We start from the raw sequence: 20,746 nt of genomic DNA on the forward strand, positions 1-20,746 counted from the left end.
GCTGGCCAGAGACACAAAGATCTGACCGTGTGTGAAGATTCCCGACATTTTTCGTCCCACTGAGATCGCTCGTTTGGTCGATCGGACAGGTTAAAAGATTTCTGTCGGCTGCTGATAATTTCTCTGCATGTATTGCCGATGACCAGCTTTGTCGGACATAACTTTCGTACGATTGCTGTCAGGGACAGAACATCGGCTGATCTGTTCTTTTACTACTTTATTTGATCTGAATGGTTAGTGGCAGGTCGGGAGATGGGGAAGTCCAATCGTTCGAGGATTTGTATGATCGGATCTCTGCATCTATGGCCAGCTTTACTTAATTGGCTTTTGGTAGAGAGCCCAGAACAGCCACAGCTGCAGATAATCATAAGATACTTTTGTAACAATTTTGAGATAAGCAAATAAGTTATTGTAACAATATAGGATAACAGGTCTCTTGGGAGAAGTTAGACTCACATCTTAAAGGGCAATTCACCTTCATTAGCAAAACTGTAATAACAAAAAAACAAAATTTTGTAAAATAAACATGGTAATTAGGGGGTGTGAGCACAAAAATTCACAGCAGCAACTTTTATGTCCCTCTTTTTATTTCCAAAATGTTGAGAGGTATATGACCAGAATACAATCTTTCCTGATTTTCCTACGTAAAAATTGTGTCTGCTCCATATATACTGAATGCTGCTAGACCATCACCTCACCAGATGCTTTTCTACAGCTGCCTCTCTATACTGTGGCACCCCACAGCTTCCAGAATTCTATTTACGCTACTAACACTAACATTCCAAATCCCACCCTGTATTGATCATTATGTTTTCACTGCTGTATGGCCAGCTTCCTGACAACTTTCTCTCATCACCTTCAGGCATTTACCAGACAAATCAGAATTCTTGGATCTCCATTTGACTTTCATATAAACTCCTCCATGAGTCAGTTACTTGGGTTCCTAGTAATAAACATAAAGTATAAACTGGCACACTCAGGATTTGTTCAAAATGCAAAGAGAAGATTTTTATTTAGCACCAGCTGCTAATTCTTAAAGGAATTGTTCAGTGTAAAAATAAAAACTGGGTAAATAGATAGGCTGTGCAAAATAAAAAATGTTTCTAATATAGTTAGTTAGCCAATAATGTAATGTATAAAGGCTGGAGTGAACAGATGTCTAAAATATAAACAGTTGAACATAAAAGTGTTTATATTTATGCAAATAAAAATCACTGTATTCTCTTAAAGGACCAGTAACAGCAAAAAAAATTCTAAAAAATAATTTGTTAGTATGGTACAAAAAAAAGACGCCAACGCATATTAAACTTTATACATCTATATTAAGAAATAACTTACCGAAACTCTGCTTGCGCTCCTCTTCAGAAACGGCGACAGCGCGACGATCCACTGTGCGGCGCTCAATTTCTCCTCCCTGGCTATCTTCTATAAGGAAGGCAGGGGGGAGAAATGGAGCCCTGCACAATGGATCGCCGATCGCCTTTTCTGAAGAGGAGCACAAGCAGAGTTATTTCTTAATAAAGACTTTGCGACTTTAAAGTTTAATATGTGCCCATGTACACAATTAGATGAGGATGGAGGGAGGGAGAATGTGGGGAGTGCAATGACATCTAGGAAGTGCAGAATGGAAAGTGAAAGTAACTTCCTGCCCCGCCTCTATGCCTTAGGCAATATATGATTGACAGCTGAGACTTTCAAACAAGTTTATAACAGGTATGGACGTTTTAATAAAAAAAAAGAATTTGGATTTCATGTTTAATTTAATTATACAGATGTATATGTCTGGGTGACAGGTCTCCTTTAACAATGATATATTTTGATTTACCCTTGACAACAAGCAAACATAGGTGGGGAATAACACTGCTACATGTGCTTACCAATTGGCAGTTATAATTATTATTAACAAGTATTTATAATGCAGCAATATATATATAGCAGTGTGATACAAAAAGAAGGATATACATTAAATACACAGATTAAACACAAATATAGGTAGGTAAAGACGACCTACTCAAGAGGTTATAACAGTTATAGGCCCTGAGGAAAGCTTCCCATTATCCACCCAAAACACGATTGTTCTCTACTTCCCTTCAGATAAACCAATAACAGGGTATGTAATAAGTTTGTTAGTGCAAAAAAACACCTTTTGCGAACCTTAGCGACCATCAGCTTTCTAGCTGATTCTCAATATTTGCAAACAAATGTCTTTTTTGAACATTGTTTTATATGTAATATAATTTTGCAATCGTAAAGTGTTTGTTTACTACGAAATATTTAACAAAACTCCAGAGCAGGTGTTAACACTAACCTTTGCTTAGCGATAATGAACAAAGTAATATTAGCCAGCAAATGATTTAACATTGCGAGCAGCGTTAAACAATCTCAAAAATGTCATTTAATTTTTTTTAATTATATTAGGGATGCGCCGAATCCACTATTTTGGATTCGGCCGAACCCCCGGATCCTTTGCAAAAGATTTGACCGAATCCTAATTTGCACGTGCAAATTAGGGGTGGGAAGAGGAAAACATTTTTTACTTCCTTGTTTTGTTACAAAAAGTCACACAATTTCCCTCCCCTCCCCTAATTTGCATATGCAAATTAGAATTCGGATTTGGTTCGGACCGGCAGAAGGATTTGGCCAAATCTGAATCCTGCTGAAAAAGGCCGAATCCTGGCAAATTCCTAAACCGAATGCCGGATTCGGTGCATCCCTAAATTACATTCTCCCCTAAGATTGCACTTGATTAGTATCCACATGAATATGATTTTTAAGTGTAAAAAGTAAAATTTCTATCTGCTGCACAAAAAAAAATACAAATGTTTACAATTAAAAGGCAAAAAACTGCAATTTGCTTGATTTCCCAGTCCATAACTGCTGCTTAAATCATTTGTGGGGGGGGAAAATACTTCATAAAGTATCTTTCAACACAAGCCAACCCTTTCAACACAAGCCCTATGCGGCACAGAGGGAGAATGCTTTAGATTAAATCTATGTAGACTCGCTAACTAGAAGAATATAAAGAATGCTAAGGCTATGTTTCCTTATCCAAAGCAGATTTCCCCTCTGATATGAAACCGGCAAATTTGGAAATTAAATCTTATGGGTTAAAGAAGTATAGTACAGAAGCCAGGGGAACATGATATAAAAATTCACTTCTGGCTCCCTTTTTTGAGTGCTGTGGTCCTCAAGCCGCACCAGTGACAGTTCGAATACAACATCAAACAAAGGGACGAAATTTAAAAACATTTTTTGGGTTTAATACGTCAACACACATCTGGCTGCCGTATTTAGGAAACATTCTGCAACACCTGATCCACAGAATATGCATTTAAATAGACCTAAAATATATACTTTTGCTGCCCTGAATATGCATTTTCTAAAGCTTTAACTGTCAGTGGACCCTAGCAACAGACAGCTGCCAAAATTCCAAATTACAGAGCTGCTGAACAAAAAGCAAAACGATTCAACAAAAGTAACAAATAAAAAAACGAATAACAATTGGAAATTGTTAAGTGACCGTGTCATATTAAAAGTTAATTTAAATGTGAACTACCCCTTTAATGATATTCTGTATGTAGAAGCACAGCTTCACCAACACTAAGGGGCCCATTTAATAACAAATTAATTTCTATTTGCTCCACTAATCACAAAAAATTGGTGGTCTTCCTAAATTTTCCTAAAAGCTCTAAAAATTTTAAATGTACTGTATAGTGTAAAAACCATGAAACTCTAATTCAAAAGTTCGCCAAGTAACAGTTTGCGAGGGCCTGTAGAAATCAACAGAATCGTTCAGCTCTTTTTTTTTTCCCTTTTTTTTTATATTCAGATCTTTCAATAAATTGCATGACATTTATGGTTTTAGAGAATGTGAGTTTAGTTGTTGTTTCAAACACCTCTAAAACACCTAAAATTTGACCTTTAATAAATAGGCCTCTATGGCTTGTCACGGTGCAAATTTCTAACAAGTCTGCAGACTATGGGAACATTTGTATTTGAACATCCCACTCATGTGTGATGATACTTCGGGTTGCCATAGTGAACCATTGGTCAGCACACATGCTGTGCATACAGCAAGGTGCTAAAATAATCACTTTGTAGTGCTTTTTTTTTTACTGATAAATTGAAGTTTCTCCTCATGCCACATTGTTGCTTTTGTCATGTGCCAAATTGTTTACACTTCACTTGATCATGTGAAAAGGTGCCAGACATAGAACCTGTAATGTATTTTTTATTGTAAAAAAACACCAAACTGTTTGCTAAATCAGTTTAACAAGGACTTGTTTACTAAAGGAGTGCATTTTTCAGACATTGGTGCAACTGACCATAATTTCTACCTGCAAAGCGGTAGTCTTTACCAGAATTTCATAAACACAACGATATTACAAAATTTTGCGTGATATAGAGGAAGTGTAAAGATGTGAATGAAAATTGGTGAAACGTGCATCTAAATGAGATGCTTTGACATGAGCATACATGTACATGATCTTTGATTGCATGTGAGTGAGCTATGTCTTGTGCTTTGTGCCTCATACTGAAAAACCAGTCACAACCAACACATTGTCACATGGTGTTAAGGTGGCCAAAGATGACGCCAAACAAGCGATCTTAAAGTGTATGGTCAGCTTTAGAAACAATCAAGAAGGCCAAGCATGTTGTGTATATTGTTTTAATGGGTGCAATTCTATAGCCATTTCTGTGCCTAGAGCTTCACCTACAGATTGTACAAGAGCCCAAAAGTTTTTCTTATGTCTTACATATAATTTTTAGAAGGCTGTATTAGGGAGCTCCCTCAACTTCAACTAATTCTTTTCATGAGTCTTGAGACTAGTAGAAGCAACTGTTTGTACTGGGTGAAAACCTTACCAGGAGAAAAACTGTGTCTGTAATTTCTCCTTGGTCTAAAACAGTGATCACCAACCAGAAGCTTGTGAGCAACATTTTGCTCTCCAACCCCTTGGATGTTGCTCCCAGTGACCTCAAAGCAGGTGCTTATTTTTTAAATCCAGGCTTGGAGGGAATTGTTGGTTATATAAAAACCAGGTGTACTGTCAAACAGAGCCTCAATGTAGGTTGACAATCCACATAGGGGCTACCAAATGGCCAATCAAAACATTTATTTGGCACTCCAAGAACATTTTTCATGCTAGTGTTGCTCTCCAACTCCTTTTACTTCTGAATGTTGGTCACGGATTCAAAAGGTTGGGGATCCCTGGTCTAACAGAATGCTACTTTTAGGAATGTGGTATGGGATTCACAGTAAAAATGGTCTTAAAAATGAAAAGTTACCCGTCAAAATACAATCCAACCAATTACCAGTTATTAATAAAAATAAAATACATAAATCTGTAAAAAAAGGGAACTACAGCACATAGTTATAAGGGCTAAAAGCTAAATGTGTCATTTAGTTGTATAACATTTAAAGAAAAGGCTTACTGCAGTTCTATATTGCATTAACAACTGACACAAATCTATTCCTTTACAAGAAGCTAGCAGACTATAAATGCACAGTTCCAGTAGTAAAGAACCCATATTTTCTTTGCACTGCCAAGTCGAACTTGGAAGACTCATAAATGTTACACAGCTTGACTAAATAACACAGTGGACTTACTGTTCTTGGAATGGGTGGAGACAAAGATCCATTTGACATGTAAGGCTCATTATTCATATTTGGCATCATGATATAGCTTGGGTATCCAGTATAAGAAGGGCATTTGCTGTATAAGCTTCCATCCGGATGTTTTCCTGCTTATAGACCCAAATAAAAATGAAAGACAGTTACAAGCCATGTTGAGTACATGTATAAAATGTCTAAAGACTTCACAGTGTTAACACAGCATTGCTCAACTTTGGGTCACCTGCACTTGTGCCATAGGATATTATTATATGTGATTCTGATTCCAGTCGAGTTATATCTAAATTGAATCCAACTGACTTGGATAAAAACTGTTCTCGTCTGTTACCAAACTACACTTCCCATCACACACAAACAAACTGTAAGTAGTTGGTAGTTTTGTCTTTCTAATTCAGTTCGGTGACAGCACAGTCATAAGTCTGGATATTATGGCATTTAGCTAGGGGCTTTTGGGTTGGACCAAGGATGCTGGCTTAGCAGTATAGTAATAAATCATACCTCTCAACATTTTGGAAATAAAAAGAGGAAAGATTTTCCGCCCCCCCCCCCCAATTACCATGTTACAAAATTTGGCAGGTTATGAAAGTTTGAACACATTTCTGTGGTTTTTATGTGTTGGTACAGTTTTGCTAATGAAGGTGAATTGCCCTTTAAACTGCAAGTCACAGTTTCCCCAAGAGACCTGCTTATCTTAAATAGTTACAATTGCTTCTTTGCATATGTTGAGCAAATTTTCGGGGATTGGTGCAAAGGAGATTTTAAAACTTGTAAAGCTTGTAATGATTACCTACTTGGTTATTGAAGAGAGCATGACTTTCCTTAGGGGTTTCAAACATCAGGTATCCTAAGCTCTTTTTTGGCAGGGCCCTCTTTACCTCTTGTTATTGGTTGCTTTGTATTTAAATCTACATGTTCATTATATACACCCATTTATTTTACAGCTCTGCAAAATATTTTGGCACTTTATAAATACTGGTATCCAAATTACGGGAAGCCCATGTCCCATAGATTTTATTTCAATTAAATAATACATTTTTTTTAAATTCTCTGTAATACTAATAAAACTGTACCTTGTACTTGATTCTAGCTAAGATATAATTAATCCTTACTGGATGCAAAACTATTGGGGTTATTTAATATTTCAATTATTTTTCAGTATGGTAATCCAAATTACAGAAATGATCACTTATACAGAAAACCCCAGGCCCTAAGCATTCTGGATATCAGCTCCCATTAGTTTACATGTTATAAATAATACTGTGGTGACTGGATATACAACTGGCTTTCTGGCTGCTTGGCAAGATTCAACTGCAGGGTTCTTTATCTTATTTGTCAAGTGTGCTTATTTACAAGGGAATAATTTGATTCTCACCAGATAAAACAAAATGTAAACAAAAAACACAAGATCAGGCTGTTGGCCTGGTGAATAGATTTGTATGGTGCACAATAATATTTAGCGTAGCTGCATGTGTACTACAGGGTAAAGGCCTCACTGTGTCAAAAACATTATTCACACAGGGAAGGGCTGACAGAAAATGTAATTGTGAAATGAGGTGATCAACCAACAGGTCATATACACTGGGGACCTTGAACCCTCCAAACAAATGCCTGCAAATGGCCCAGTGAGTGTCTGTAATTACAAGCTGCTCACACTATCTGCTTTACATAACACAAACAGTTTTCAGAAGTTCTTTTTATAGGACAGTGGACAGCTTCAAGGAAACCTAATATATATGTTAAGCTGGCCATAGACATGCAGATTTATCCTTATGTCCGTCAAACGATCGTCCATAGCAATCTTCCGACCTACCACTAACCATTCAGATTAAATAAAGTAGTAAAAAGAACAAATCAGACGATGATCTAGCCATTAATCGACAGCAATTGTATGAAATACATAGTAGTGACAGTCGCCAATAGATATTGTTAGACAGGCAACACATGCAGAGACAATAGTCATGGCTATCCTGTAAAATATATCTTAAACTGTGCGAAATCTCAATATTCTGCAGAAGGTACATTATTCCATATACAATAATTCTGGTGCTCAGCATTGTCATCAGTTATGGTCACTGTTTGGGTATCCACAACATGTATAAAGATGTTCATGCCCTTTATAAGGCCATGAAACTACACTGTGTCTTGCCATTTTACTATAGTATGTATCCTTATATCTTACTGTATTTCATTCCCTGTATATCTTATTTAAAATGATAACTTCTTAATTTGTCTGTCAGTAAACATGACCTGAGAAACTATAAGCACATAAATCACATAAATTGATGTCTGTCTGTGCAAGCCTTAAACTTTTCAGCAACCCTTTGAAAAAGAAAATAATGTGTCACAAACCCAAAGTGTAAGTTAAACCTGGAGACTGTTCCCATGCAAAATGAAAACAGCTGGAAATCCTTCAAGTAAAGTCTATTAGAAGCAGATTGTTTTGGCAACTAATATTTCTAAAAAGGTGGGTATTTGTAGGACTGAAATTTTGCCAGTGCAATATCCCTGTGTGTTTAATATATGCCAATATTAATTTTCAATCAAAACATATCCCCGTTTTTATTTCGTCAATAAAACAGGGTAGAACAGCATACCTCCCAACTGTCCCATTTTTTGCGGGACAGTTCTGATTTTGACAGCTCAACCGCAGTCCCAGATTGTTACTGAAATGTCCCAACTTTCTCTTAGATCCCCTGCACGGAACAGCCAGAAAAAGATACAAAGTTTCTAACTTAATTGGCTTTTGGCAGAGAGCCCAGAATATGTGGCCGGGTGCACTTATAGATACATTTGTAACAATGTAAGATAAGCAAAGAAGCAATTGTAACAATTTAAGATAAGCAGGTCTCTTTGGGAAACTGACTTGCAGCTTAAAGAGCAATTCACCTTCATTAGCAAAACTGTAATAACACATAAAAACCACAGAAATGTGTTCAAACTTTCATAACCTGCCAACTTTTGTAAAATGAACATGGTAATTAGGTGGTGTGGTCACAAAAATGGGTGTGTTCAAAAAATTTTGCAGCACTACGCTCGCCAATTCTTTTTGTCCCTCTTTCTATATACAAAATGTTGGGAAGTATGGAACAGTAAAACCAAAACACTTTCCCTTTACACTTGATCACATGTCCTTAGTTCTTTAACAGGGAAACCATACCTCTCAACATTTGAAAAATGTAAAAAGGGAGAAAAACATCTGCCAGCGTATTGTGTCAAAATTTTTGACCATGCCGCCTATTTTATCGCCACACCCCCTAATTACCATGTCCATTTTGCAAAATTTGTCAGGTTATGAAAACTTTAATATATTTCTGGGAGTTTTAGGGCCATGTTTTAGGTTTTATAATAGTTTTGCTAATTAAGCTGAAATTGCCCTTTAAAGGGCACGTTTTTGCCAATAAATATCACCCCCAACTTTGTATTTTTTTCTGGCATCAGTGCAGGAGATCAAAGAGAAACTCAGTAAGAAACTCAGACATTTCAGTAAGAAAGTATCACTTTAGCACCCGCAAAAGAAGGCCCTCGAAAGAAAAATTGAGCAAGCACTGGAAAATTGTGACAATAAGGGGTCGATTCACTAAGGGTCGAATATCGAGGGTTAATTAACCCTCGATATTCGACTAGGATTTAGCGCAGATAGTTAGATCGAAGGATAATTCCTTCGATAGAACGATTAAATCCTTCGAATAGAATGATTCGAAGGATTTAAATCCAACGATCGAAGGAATATCCTTCGATCAAAAAAAGTTAGCCAAGCCTATGGGGACCTTCCCCATAGGCTAACATTGACTTCGGTAGCTTTTAGATGGCGAACTAGGGGGTCGAAGTATTTTTTAAAGAGACAGTACTTCGACTATCGAATGGTCGAATAGTCGAACGATTTTTACTTCGAATCCTTCGATTCAAAGTCGTAGTCGAAGGTCGATGTAGCCCATTCGATGGTCGAAGTAGCCCAAAAAAAACTTTGAATCCTTCACTCGAAGTTAGTGAATCGGCCCCAAAATGTAGTGATAGGCTTATAAACTATTGTTAACATCATCTGAATGCTAAAGTTGGGTAAAGACCCTAGAACAATATGTTCCAGGCGTATAAGAAGAATTTCAGAACATTATGTTCCAGGCATATGAGGATTATTAAAGAAGATTACATTCCTGGCATAAATTAAGCATTTAATAAAACTGCACATTGTACTTTAAATACAAGATTTGAAAAAGTTATGGCTGCTGCAAGTATTAGTCACAATTGCAGGGGTCTATGACACACCCTATGTTTTTTAACCTCGTGTCCTAGGTGTTACTGAATTGCAATTTCCAGCATTTCCCTTGATTCTTGATTGGTAGATGCTGGGAACCGTAGTAGACACAAGGTTTATGAACAGGGCTGTATGGCTTTGTATAGAGAGGTGTTGTTGCCTGTCCTTGCAACACTCAGTTCCATTTGTATGGCTTTTTACCAAAGTAACGGAGCTCAGTTGGAGGTAAAAGCAACCATGCGTGCAATGTTTTATGAAAAGAAAAGGCTAGTTTTTCAAGCTATGCATATCTAGGGATTCATACAACAGGCTTTGCTGCCATAAGAGCTCAGTTCCGTTCAAAGCCATGTTATTACAATGGGTAAAAACATTAAACATATGCCAATGCTACATTTGTGTAACACAGTTACACAGTACACAGTTGTAACTTGTAAGTACACCATGAATGACAAAACTCTTTTTTTGCCTTGCACTCTAACACGGCATTGAACACCATCTAGGGGGATAGCACTACAATAACTGTGTAACTCACCATCCTCGGGATGTTCTCTTGGGTTTTCATGATACGAGTCTTGTCTTCGTCTCGAAATCTAACATTAAAAACAAACAAGCACATAAATAACTGAAGAACAACTTCTGGACTTCTACCCAAAAAGAGAAATACATTGTGAGCCCATATATGAGAATGACTGCATGTCTGTGCTTCTCCATTTCTTGCTGAACTACAGTCTGATTACAGATGCTAGCAGTTGCAATGTAGAAATAGCTGGACAGGTTTATAATCCATTTTTGCTCATTTTTAGATCAGTGGGGTAATCCTTACATATACACCCATAGAAAACATGTGTTGCTTTATAGTGCAGTAGAGATTCCCAAATTGTGAGAATAACCATCCAAAGCAATGGATGGCAGACCAAGCCTGAAAGCTAATAAAGTGTCAGGTTTGATGGTTTATTTTATTTGTTGTCTTCGATATTCCCATTAATAAAGTAAGTTTACATATATGCTCATGCTTTTGTGTATTTGTAAAAATTTGTCTGTAACTCTGTAACCAATATTAAATAATTGTAAACTTTATAGGCATATTATAGTGTAGACTGCCAAACAAACTTTGTATTTCCATGATTGATTATCCTTTATCTGGATCTATTTCTTGAAGGGTGGCTAAAGGTGGCCATACACCATAAGATCTGCTCGTCTGGCAAGGTCGCCAAACGAGTAGATCTTAACTCGATATGCCCACTAACGGCCGGGCAATATCGGATGAATCCGAACGATTGATTACAATACTACAAATGGGCTCCGATGGGTCGCAGGACAGAATCAACTAGCAGATGCGGTCCTGGAACATGGGAAAGATCAAACTTGACCGATCGATATTTGGATGATTTTTGGCCTGAAATTGATTGAGAGGACCCGTCGGGAACCCCCACACATGGGCAGATAAGCTGCTGAATCAGTCTAAAGGACCGATATCGGCAGCTTTAATCTGCCCGTGTATGGCCACCTTAAGATGCTTCTGATATGCTGTCTAAGGAGAAGAACTTGCCAGTTCTAGGGTTTAGGGTTTGTGGTTGCAGTGGAAGCTTGGTCTGCAGGAGACAGGTACTGTGCTTACTTAACATAGGGCACAAGTGTTTCAGAACTTCATTAATTCACTTCCTGGAAGCTGAAGGTCCCAGATGGGTCTGAATAAATATTGTCTGTAGAGAAGCGGATTTCAAAGCAGCGGCATGTGACTAAATATTATCCCAGGAAACACATTAGCATTCAACCAGAGATGGAGGTAACCATTTTATATAAGCTTCCGATACAAGACTTAAACAAGACTTATATCATTAAGTTACACCCATCTCCTGCATAAAAAGAGACAGATGCAGAGCGAGGGGGATTGTGAAGATACTTACATAATGCCCAATACTATGAGACAGTACTGTTTCACAAAAAAATAAAATATAGCTTTCAATGGCACTCCAAGAATTACAATTCCATACTAATGACAAAGTAATGTTTTTTTTACAGTGCCAGTATATTAAATACATGGATTGGCACATGATATTTTATCTCATCCGAATGCTGCTTTCTGTGCCCTGTCTAATCTTACCACCTTGGTAAATGGTGGATGATGGATAACTATTTTAGCATTTTTATGTGCAAGCATTTGTATTTAACCTATAAATTGTTTGGCTACAGCATCGCCAACCAGTTAAAAAGAGAACTAAACCTAAAAATAAATTTGGCTAAAAATGTCATATTTTATATACTCAACTTAAAGCACCAGCCTAAAGATTTAGCATATCTATAACATTCATGATCCAGGTCTTCAAAGTTGTGCACAGGAGTTTCCCATTTTGGGACACACTGCACATGCTGAGTGGCTTTGAGCCAGGCCCAGACTGGCAATCTGTGGGTTCTGGCAAATGCCAGAGGGGCTGCTATAAGGTCCCATTTAGTGGGCTGGTAGGGGCTGGTTGGGCCTCTATGTGGGCTGATTGGGCCTCTGTGTACCTGAAATGCCAGGGCCTATTTTAATTCTCAGTCCGGACCTGCTTTGAGCAGTAGGTCCCTCTCAGAGAAGACTTAAGGCTCCCCCCTAAGGGAAGACGGGGAGCTAATTGGAGCATCTTTGGACACACAGATCTTTACAGCTAAAGAACTGTGGTTGCCATGGGCTTGTACAGAACCCCAAAACATAATGTGTGCCATTTCTAGCCTGCTTCTTTCATACCTCCCAACATTTTGGAAGTAAGAAGAGGGACAAAAATTTATATCCGCACGTAGCGCAGCAATTTTTTTTGACCACACCCCTTTCTGTGGCCACACCCCCTAATTACCATGTTCGTTTTACAAAATTTGGCAGGTTATGAAAGTTTGAAAATATTTCTCCTTATCTAAACTGTGTTTTTGTGTCTCAAAATTGTTACAAAGTATCTTATTTGCACCTGTTAGCTGTTCTGTGCTCTCTGCTAAAAGCCAATTACAGGTAAGTGAGAAACTTTGTTTCTTTTTCTGGCTGTTCAGTGCAGAGAAAAGAGGGACTTTCCAGTACAAATGAGGGACTGTGGGTTGAGCTGTCAAAAGAGGGACTGTCCCTCCGAAAAAGGGACAGTTGGGAGGTATGTTCTTTGTTTAGCTTTAGTTATTCTTGAAAAGGTTTCTTAAGATGGGAGGTGTAGTTCAGTCAAAAGTGGTAAGAAAAAGATCGAGGAACCTTAGGAAGTGGCTTTGTATATCTTAAAAACAAAGGTTCTAAGCAAAATCTCCTACAGTATTTACTGTATCGACGTGCAAGTAAATGAGGCAAATTGATTGAGCCACCACTCATAAATTCTATTGACTAAAGAGTAATATATTAATTGTACTATTGAGATTTTAAAGGTTTGGATTCAATTTTATATATATATAAGTTACCACCAGCCAGACTATTTTAGGTGCCAGACACATGGAACCATAAGAAAGGTGCAGGCTGTAATTATTGTTTTCTTTTAGGGAAGTAGAAAAAAAATTATTTGACTTATGGTAAGTGTGGAGGTGAAATAGCTAACTTGGGTGCCTTGTTCCTGAGATTCGATTTGGCAAGACACAATCTAGGAGTAGGGGGTAACTGAAACCAACGTTAAATGACTTACTGAAAGGCTGAGCAATTAAACAAGTGTACTCTGAGTTTAGTGTAAATAAGTTGGGTAAAATTCAAGACTGAATGTTGTGGTTTAAATGCACCCTTAATCAATTCATTTTATTGAGATTGAAAATGCCTTTACATCATTCATATATCCGCTCATTTACTAACAGCAGACACTAATTTTATGCAATAATGGGCATCCATCAGCGCACAATACAAATGTAGAATTTTCATATCTGCCTAATATTGGTCAGGCAGTCCTGTGATTCGGCTCTGTGCATAGGTCAACAAGTTGCTTGCATATGGCCAACTTTTGTCTGTAATTTGGAAATTATGACCATATTAAGCCTTCACTTTGGATATTTTAGAACAATTTTAGGAAGCATGATATTTTATTTTTAAAATACCCAAGGGCTCTTTTTGGCAAGGCACCAATATAATATATAAATTCATCTCTTGATGATCATACTATATCACTAAGTAAAAGATGGCTGAATACAGTTCAGCAGATGCAAAAAACAGACAGCTGCAATGAAAAGATTCATATAAATAACTGTGGATAAGAACTTGGTCAAACGCAGTACATTGCTGCAAAAATTGTGTTTTTATTGATCCACTACATATTTCAAGCAGTTTCCACTGCATCTCTTAAGGTATAAGAAACCCAATTTGCAGTTATGCATTCCTTCACCACAGACTTCCTTATTACTTCCCACAGCCCATGTGCAGTATTATAACTGTCTTGCAAGAAATCAGGAAGGGACATACACATGTGTAATATATGTAACTGGATATATTTCCCAATGGTAGGAAACCTGTGGCTTTCTCTGACACAGAGATTCTGGGAGCTGTAGCTCAACAACATCTAGAGAGCTTCAGGTTAATCGCAACTATGATACATATTATGTGTATTTACTTTATAGCTCTACTGTACATTTTCAATTTCATCAACAAATTCTCTGCCTGGTGCACATTACAGATTGCAAATAATTACCGGGTCAGTCTACTTTAAATTTTACTATGTACCATCAATTGCAGGCGAAATGCATTTATTCAATGACACAAAGCCAAAATAATTAGAAAAGCGTGCATGAAATGTTAAAATTGGTCACTTTTTAGAGTCATAGATCATGGGCCTATTTAGATACATTGATTTTGCATGGGTTGTACTGCTTTTATCAGAGATAGGTAAAAAAAAAAACACCTCAATCAATTCTTATAATCCTCTTTATGGTATAATAACACTGAAGGATTGCTCCACCTCCAGCCCAGAGTGACTGACACAAGTGACTCTTCAGGCAGTGTTTTCACACTGAAATCCGCCAGGTAGACTGAGGACTGATTCTGTGCCTGCCATTGCACACACATTCAGGAAGTGAAGGCAAGAAAACTATCCAACTTCCCTTAGGCCACTGGTACACATGGCAGTTCATCAACTTTTTTTTAATAAGAAGAGCAGGCATAACAATCTACTTCTATCCACTCATTCTTACAAGTGCACTGGCAGCCTGTGAGCGCGCACACACAGCAGATTTTGGCATATGTATACCTTAGATCAGGGGTCCCCAACCTTTTTTGGCCAGGGGAACAAAGAAGAGCCAAATTTTTTATCCAAGGACCGGGGGGGTGGGGGTCGGAAGGGGCCGGAGGGGTCGGCGTTCAATTTGGCGTGCCATGTTAATTGTTCTGTTGCCCACTTCAGGACTGTCCGTGGCCCGGTTCTGGCCCATGGCCCGGCGCTTGGGGACCCCTGCCTTAGATTGTAAACTCCACTGGGGTAATGACAGCTGGGATATAAAGAATAAAAAAAGGTAGTACTGTATGTGCAAAGGTATTATCAGACGGTTTGCCATGATGATTCTCTCCCTACAAAATACAATGTGTCACTGACCTGTTATATATGGGTGGTGGCACACAGTTAGATTAGTCGGCCAGTGACAAATCTTCTCTACTGTGGGCGAATCATTTCCCCAAATGCCTTCCTGCCTGCAAGAATGTGAATCGCCGGTGGGATGGCATAAAAATCGATTTGTTTTGCAAAGTCGGTCGAAGTAAAAAGTCACACAGTGTGACCTTAGCCCAAAGGGCAATGTCAGGCTTGGCACGCATGCACAAACACATGCACACATTGACACACACACAAACCTTTTACATTCATCTGTTTAAAAAGCAATTTCCCTGAATGAGTTGGCCTAAACAAATAAAAATTTTTACGAAATTCAGATGGCTGGTAGGATGCTGAAACATTAAGAGGTTAAGCTTAGATTAGATATGCATTTTGAATAACTAACATACAGCTAGGGAAAGCAGACACCTAACAGCAAAAGATAAGAGAGACTCCAGTCAATAAACAGCCTTTGTGAAGCCTTTCCTACTGTTGGGTCTCAATAATGAAAACATTGAGTTTTGTGATTCAGGACAGCAATTAACAAAAATTAACAAAAGGGTAAGCATTTTATGATTGCTCACTCAGACACACACTGCTGTCAAATACACAAGTTTTATTTGGTTTTCTGACTTTTTTGGTTAAAGTCTTCCTTTTAGGAGCAACATTTGATCAAGGTGCTCCAAACGCTTACAACAAGGTTATTTATGAAAACATTGCTGAATCAGTCATGCAGTCATAATTCCATAAACATCAAGGACACAATGATTATGGTATTCCATTTCCTACCATCATATTTATAACAACTACATGAATTACTAACAGTGTTTAAAGGGATTCTGTCATAATTTTATGGTGTAGTTTTTATTTCTAAATTACACTGTTTACACTGCAAATAATTCACTCTACCATGTAAAATGTCATTCCTGAACCAATAAGTGTATTTTTTAGTTGTAATATTGGTGTGTAGGCAGCCATCTCAGATCATTTTGCCTGGTCGTGTGCTTTCAGAAAGAGCCAGCACTTTAGGATGGAACTGCTTTCTGGCAGGCTGTTGTTTCTTCTACTCAATGTAACTGAATGGGTTGCAGTGGTACCTGGATTTTACTATTGAGTGCTGTTTTTATATCTACCAGAGTACTGTTCTTATATCTACCAGGGAGCTGTTCTATGGTTACCTTCCCATTGTTCTGCTGATGGGCTGCTGGGGGTGATATCACTCCAAGTTGCAGTGCAGCAGTAAAGAGTGACTGAAGCTTATCAGAGCACAGTCACATGACTGGGGCACCTGGGAAAATACAATATGTCTAGCCCCATGTCACTCAAAAGAAATCAGTATTTATTTATCCCTTTCAGTTTCAGTCCTATATCTGAGACACGAAACAATCAACCAGGTCTGTTGATTCGTAGCATCTGCTACATTGTTTCAAAACTAACAATGGTTAATACCAGTAAGGGACAGATACAGTTTTAAATTGCAATAAAACTAACAAATAACATTAAAACCACTGGGCATTTTTAATGAATGTATATTGGAAAAAGTTTTTTATGTTGCCATCTCCTATAATGAAGACACAATGCATTCTCTGCAGCTGTGCAGGTACATCAGTAGTGAAGGCACCATAAAGGCTCACTACTTATAACCAGCTTGGATTCAGTTGCAGCTGAATGCAGGTAATGATTTTATAATTTAATATGTGAGGCAGATAAATGATTAGTTTAGGACACATGGAATTATAATCACCACAGTACTCTCAAGGAAAAGCAAGTGTTCCAAATTGGTGACAGAATTAATGTCTGCCACAGGCAGAGAATTTTATATGCATTTCCATTGAAAGTTGTGATAGGCAATTACTGGTTTCTCGGAGAGCACCAAGTTGATCAGACCACAAGGTGTGCTTAGGCCTAAATAGTAATGACAGTGTCCCTTTAAATATGTTTCTATGAGTTAATGTATTGATACAGTTACTGTAAATCAGAAAATTAGAAGTCACTGAACAGTTTAGTGACCAAATGAAGGCACAAGGCAGCACGTTAATTTACGTTAAAAAATGAATAGGATTATTTTGCAACCAATATGAATTTCTTACCTTCATATGTTTATAATACAGGAAAGTTACTTTACAGATGCCTAATAATAAAAATATTAACTCATATAAGGATAAATTACAAAACAATCCATTTTCATGTTCCCGATTCAGATTCATGCATGACAGAGATGAGAATCATTTCCCAGACATCCTGTTTTGGTTTTCATACCACACCATTGCAAACATATTCAATCTTTATGTGCTAGGTGGAATTATTTTTCAGTACAAATATTGCAGAAGGAATACATATTTACTGCGCCCCCAAATTTTGATTTGTACCTTAGTACAGTGTATGTGGTAATAAATGTAGTTGTAACAATTACAGCTCCAGTGCTGTATTTTCAAGACATCTTTATTTAAAATAAAACCTCAATTTCCCAGCTAAAATGTACATCTACTAATTCTGTAAACTGCATGACTGCACCAGTAAAGTGAAAGGGAGGAAGTCAAAACCTGTATCACTTATACACCTTTACTAACACAAAAGCCACTTCCTCTACACAGACAAAAAATGTATGCCTTTGCTAGCCGAAACACTTAATATTATTACGAAATATCTGTGTGATTGTTGACATGGCCTTTGTACTATTGATGTTGAGTAGAACCATAAATGCTTTAGATTTTTACCAATTCTTAAATGTAATATTTCTATTTTCTCTTTTAAGTTCAAGTAATATGATATTTATCTTCTACCTATTTCATCCCCTCACGTACAAACATAAGTGTGTAAGTGTGTGTGTGTGGGGGGGGGGGGGTGTCAAGATGCAAATTCAGTTAAACATCTGATTAAACATCTGATTAGAAAGATAGTGGCAATTTTAGGGGAAGAACTGCTGGAGGGTTGCAGGTCCAACATACTTGAAAAATATTTTTTCATCTTGCTCCACTCAAGAGAACACGTTGGTCAAGAATACGTTGAAGCTGAAACTGTATAATTGTGCTTATTCTTAAAAGCCTGGGTGTCTCCAGTCAGATCTTTAAAATTGTTAAAAGGAGACACAGGTTAAGCTACAAAAAAAGCAGAGGCAATTTAATGTGTGTCAGGAATTAACTTCAGAGATTTAAAGGCATCGGTGCTTCTGCTGATGTTTATTCATTGAACTGAGAATATTGAATGTACCTCTAGAAAAGATTTATTGTAGGCTCAGCCAGTTAGTGTACCCTATGGAAAAGGCTCAAAGACTGAGAGCTCCCACATGACCCAGGACTGTTTTCCAAGGGGTCTTTGAGTCTTTAATCCCTGATCAAATATCATGTGAACTGAGACAGGTCACTTTGGAGTTTTTTTTGCCAATGGCTTCAAATATTATACTGTAGGCTACTTGAAACAGAAATGTACTTTTTAAGGTAAGGTTTTCTTTTAGAAAACAATTCAAACAGAGGTGCTTAAAATAGAAGTGAATGGATTAAATTGAGGCTGAAAAAACATTACCACTCATCTGCTGTTACAGAACCTTCTACATGCACATTATCCCAATCTGGATTCCTTACAGTCAGAGAAAGTAGTCACTAATATTATATTAGCAGAAGGTGGTGGATAATGGCATGGCACCTCCCTGCCACTATCATGTCAATCTTTATAATTAAGGCATGCATGGGCAATGTGTGCTATCCCATTAAATGTTGGATGATACTTTTTTTTCTTCAATTCAATACATGCAATCATATGTGGGGTAAACCTAGTTGCAATGTCGATTGACTTTAAAAGTAAACAATGAAAGATGTTGTGGATTTTCCCCAAAAGAAAAACAAAACAATCTGTGCTCTTGCTTAGTTACAAATGCGCAGGATTACCGCTATAAATGAATTCCGCTGCTTACCTCGTGATTGTTGCTGCTGGGGATAATCTCAGTCTCATTGACCAGAGACGACTTGATATCAGCGAGGTCTCCCTCCTCCTCTGGGTTGCTGATCTCAGCGTAGATCTTCTCCTTTTGGGGATCCCCTTCATCTTTAAAGGGGATCATCTCATCTGTGGCACACAGCTCAGGATCCCCTCCAACCCCATTGCCGCCCCCTGCTCCAGAGAGCTGAGGCATGGCTCCAGAACACGACTTCTGTGTTACAGGTCAAAAATCAAACACAAATAAAAAAAAACAAAAAAAACTTCAGAGTTTCCCTCCCCCAAATTTCCTCATCCAAGGGCAAAATGCCAAAATTGGCCCCGCTGACTGGACACTTGTGCCTCCAAATCAGTAAATAAAGTCACAAATTTTCATACAAATACACTTTTGCTTGTGAAAAGTTTCCCCTTGTCTCCCAAGGCTGCAAGTCCCAGTCCGAATGGCTCCAATCCTGTCTCCTGTGGTCCAGGGGCTCCTGTAGTCACCAGTATCCAAAGCCTCCCGAAACTGATGGCCTTTTAGCTCATTCTGCTCCCATTTAGACCAGTGTGTGTGTGTGTAATCACATGAGGAGCAAGAGAGAAACTACAGTGTTTGTTATGGTTGTGACTATCTGCAAATTACCATTTTTAAAAAAAAAAATTCTGCAGTGAGTGACTAATCCAGAAAGGATGCCTTCATTTAAGTAAAGCAGAAAGTCAAGCTCTATTTGCGGTGCCCAAACAACTCAGAGCAGCCTGACTTTGTGCTGCTAGCACTGGCAGTGAGCTGAGTGCAAGTAAGTTTGGAGCCGCCGTGAGCTCTTGGCATTGAGCGGACTGAACTCCTCCTCTGGACCCTCAGGTAAAACTGCAGTCTCCTCAACCACGTACAGAGGGGGGTCTAGGAAAGCACTTCATATCTCCTTCACGGGACCTGTCCACAAATCCCCCCTTGCAATATACCGTTTGTCCGCAATCCAACTTTCTTGCGTCAATCACCTCTGACAAAATCCTGTGAGGGGGAATCAGTTGGTCTGGTTTCTTCACACCATGTAAAACTCTCCCAAACGTCCCGTCCTACCTCAGTGACTGCAAGAGGCACATTACCGTCCCTTGCTCTCAATGAAAGGGCACGCAGTGTGTGTTTGTGTAATGTAACTTTAACATCCCCCTCCTACTGTGCCCCCCTCTTTCTCGCTCTCCTTCCACCCCTCCCTCCCTCTTTCTGTCTGCTGGAGGGGAGGAGGCGGTGGAAAGAGATGAAAGGAGAGCCGCCGCGGTGATTGACAGCTTGCTGATAGAGGAGGGAAACAGACTCCTCACACAGAGCAACTTGGCAAATGAAGGGGAAGGGAGGGTGAGAGGGAGGCAAATAGTCCAAAATGAAATCATCCTAATAATAGCAATTAACAATAACAGAGTGGAAAGCCCTAATAA

General features: G+C 38.3%; 1 protein-coding gene across 3 annotated transcripts in view; it reads right to left on the reverse strand.

Moving 5' to 3' along the window:
• Positions 1-20,455, reverse strand: part of lef1.S (lymphoid enhancer binding factor 1 S homeolog) — an 84,306-nt gene extending 63,851 nt beyond the window's left edge. The window contains exons 1-3 of one of the 3 annotated variants that reach the window (XM_018239905.2): positions 19,305-20,455; positions 10,420-10,477; positions 5,612-5,745 (exon numbers count right to left, since the gene is read on the reverse strand). In XM_018239905.2, coding sequence (XP_018095394.1) covers positions 5,612-5,745; positions 10,420-10,477; positions 19,305-19,523 — 411 coding nt within the window. In that variant the 5' untranslated portion in view covers positions 19,524-20,455. 3 annotated transcript variants of the gene reach the window in all.
• Between the last annotated feature and the right edge of the window lie 291 nt (positions 20,456-20,746).

Source organism: Xenopus laevis, chromosome 1S (assembly GCF_017654675.1).
Source record: "Xenopus laevis strain J_2021 chromosome 1S, Xenopus_laevis_v10.1, whole genome shotgun sequence".
Lineage (NCBI taxonomy): Eukaryota > Metazoa > Chordata > Amphibia > Anura > Pipidae > Xenopus > Xenopus laevis.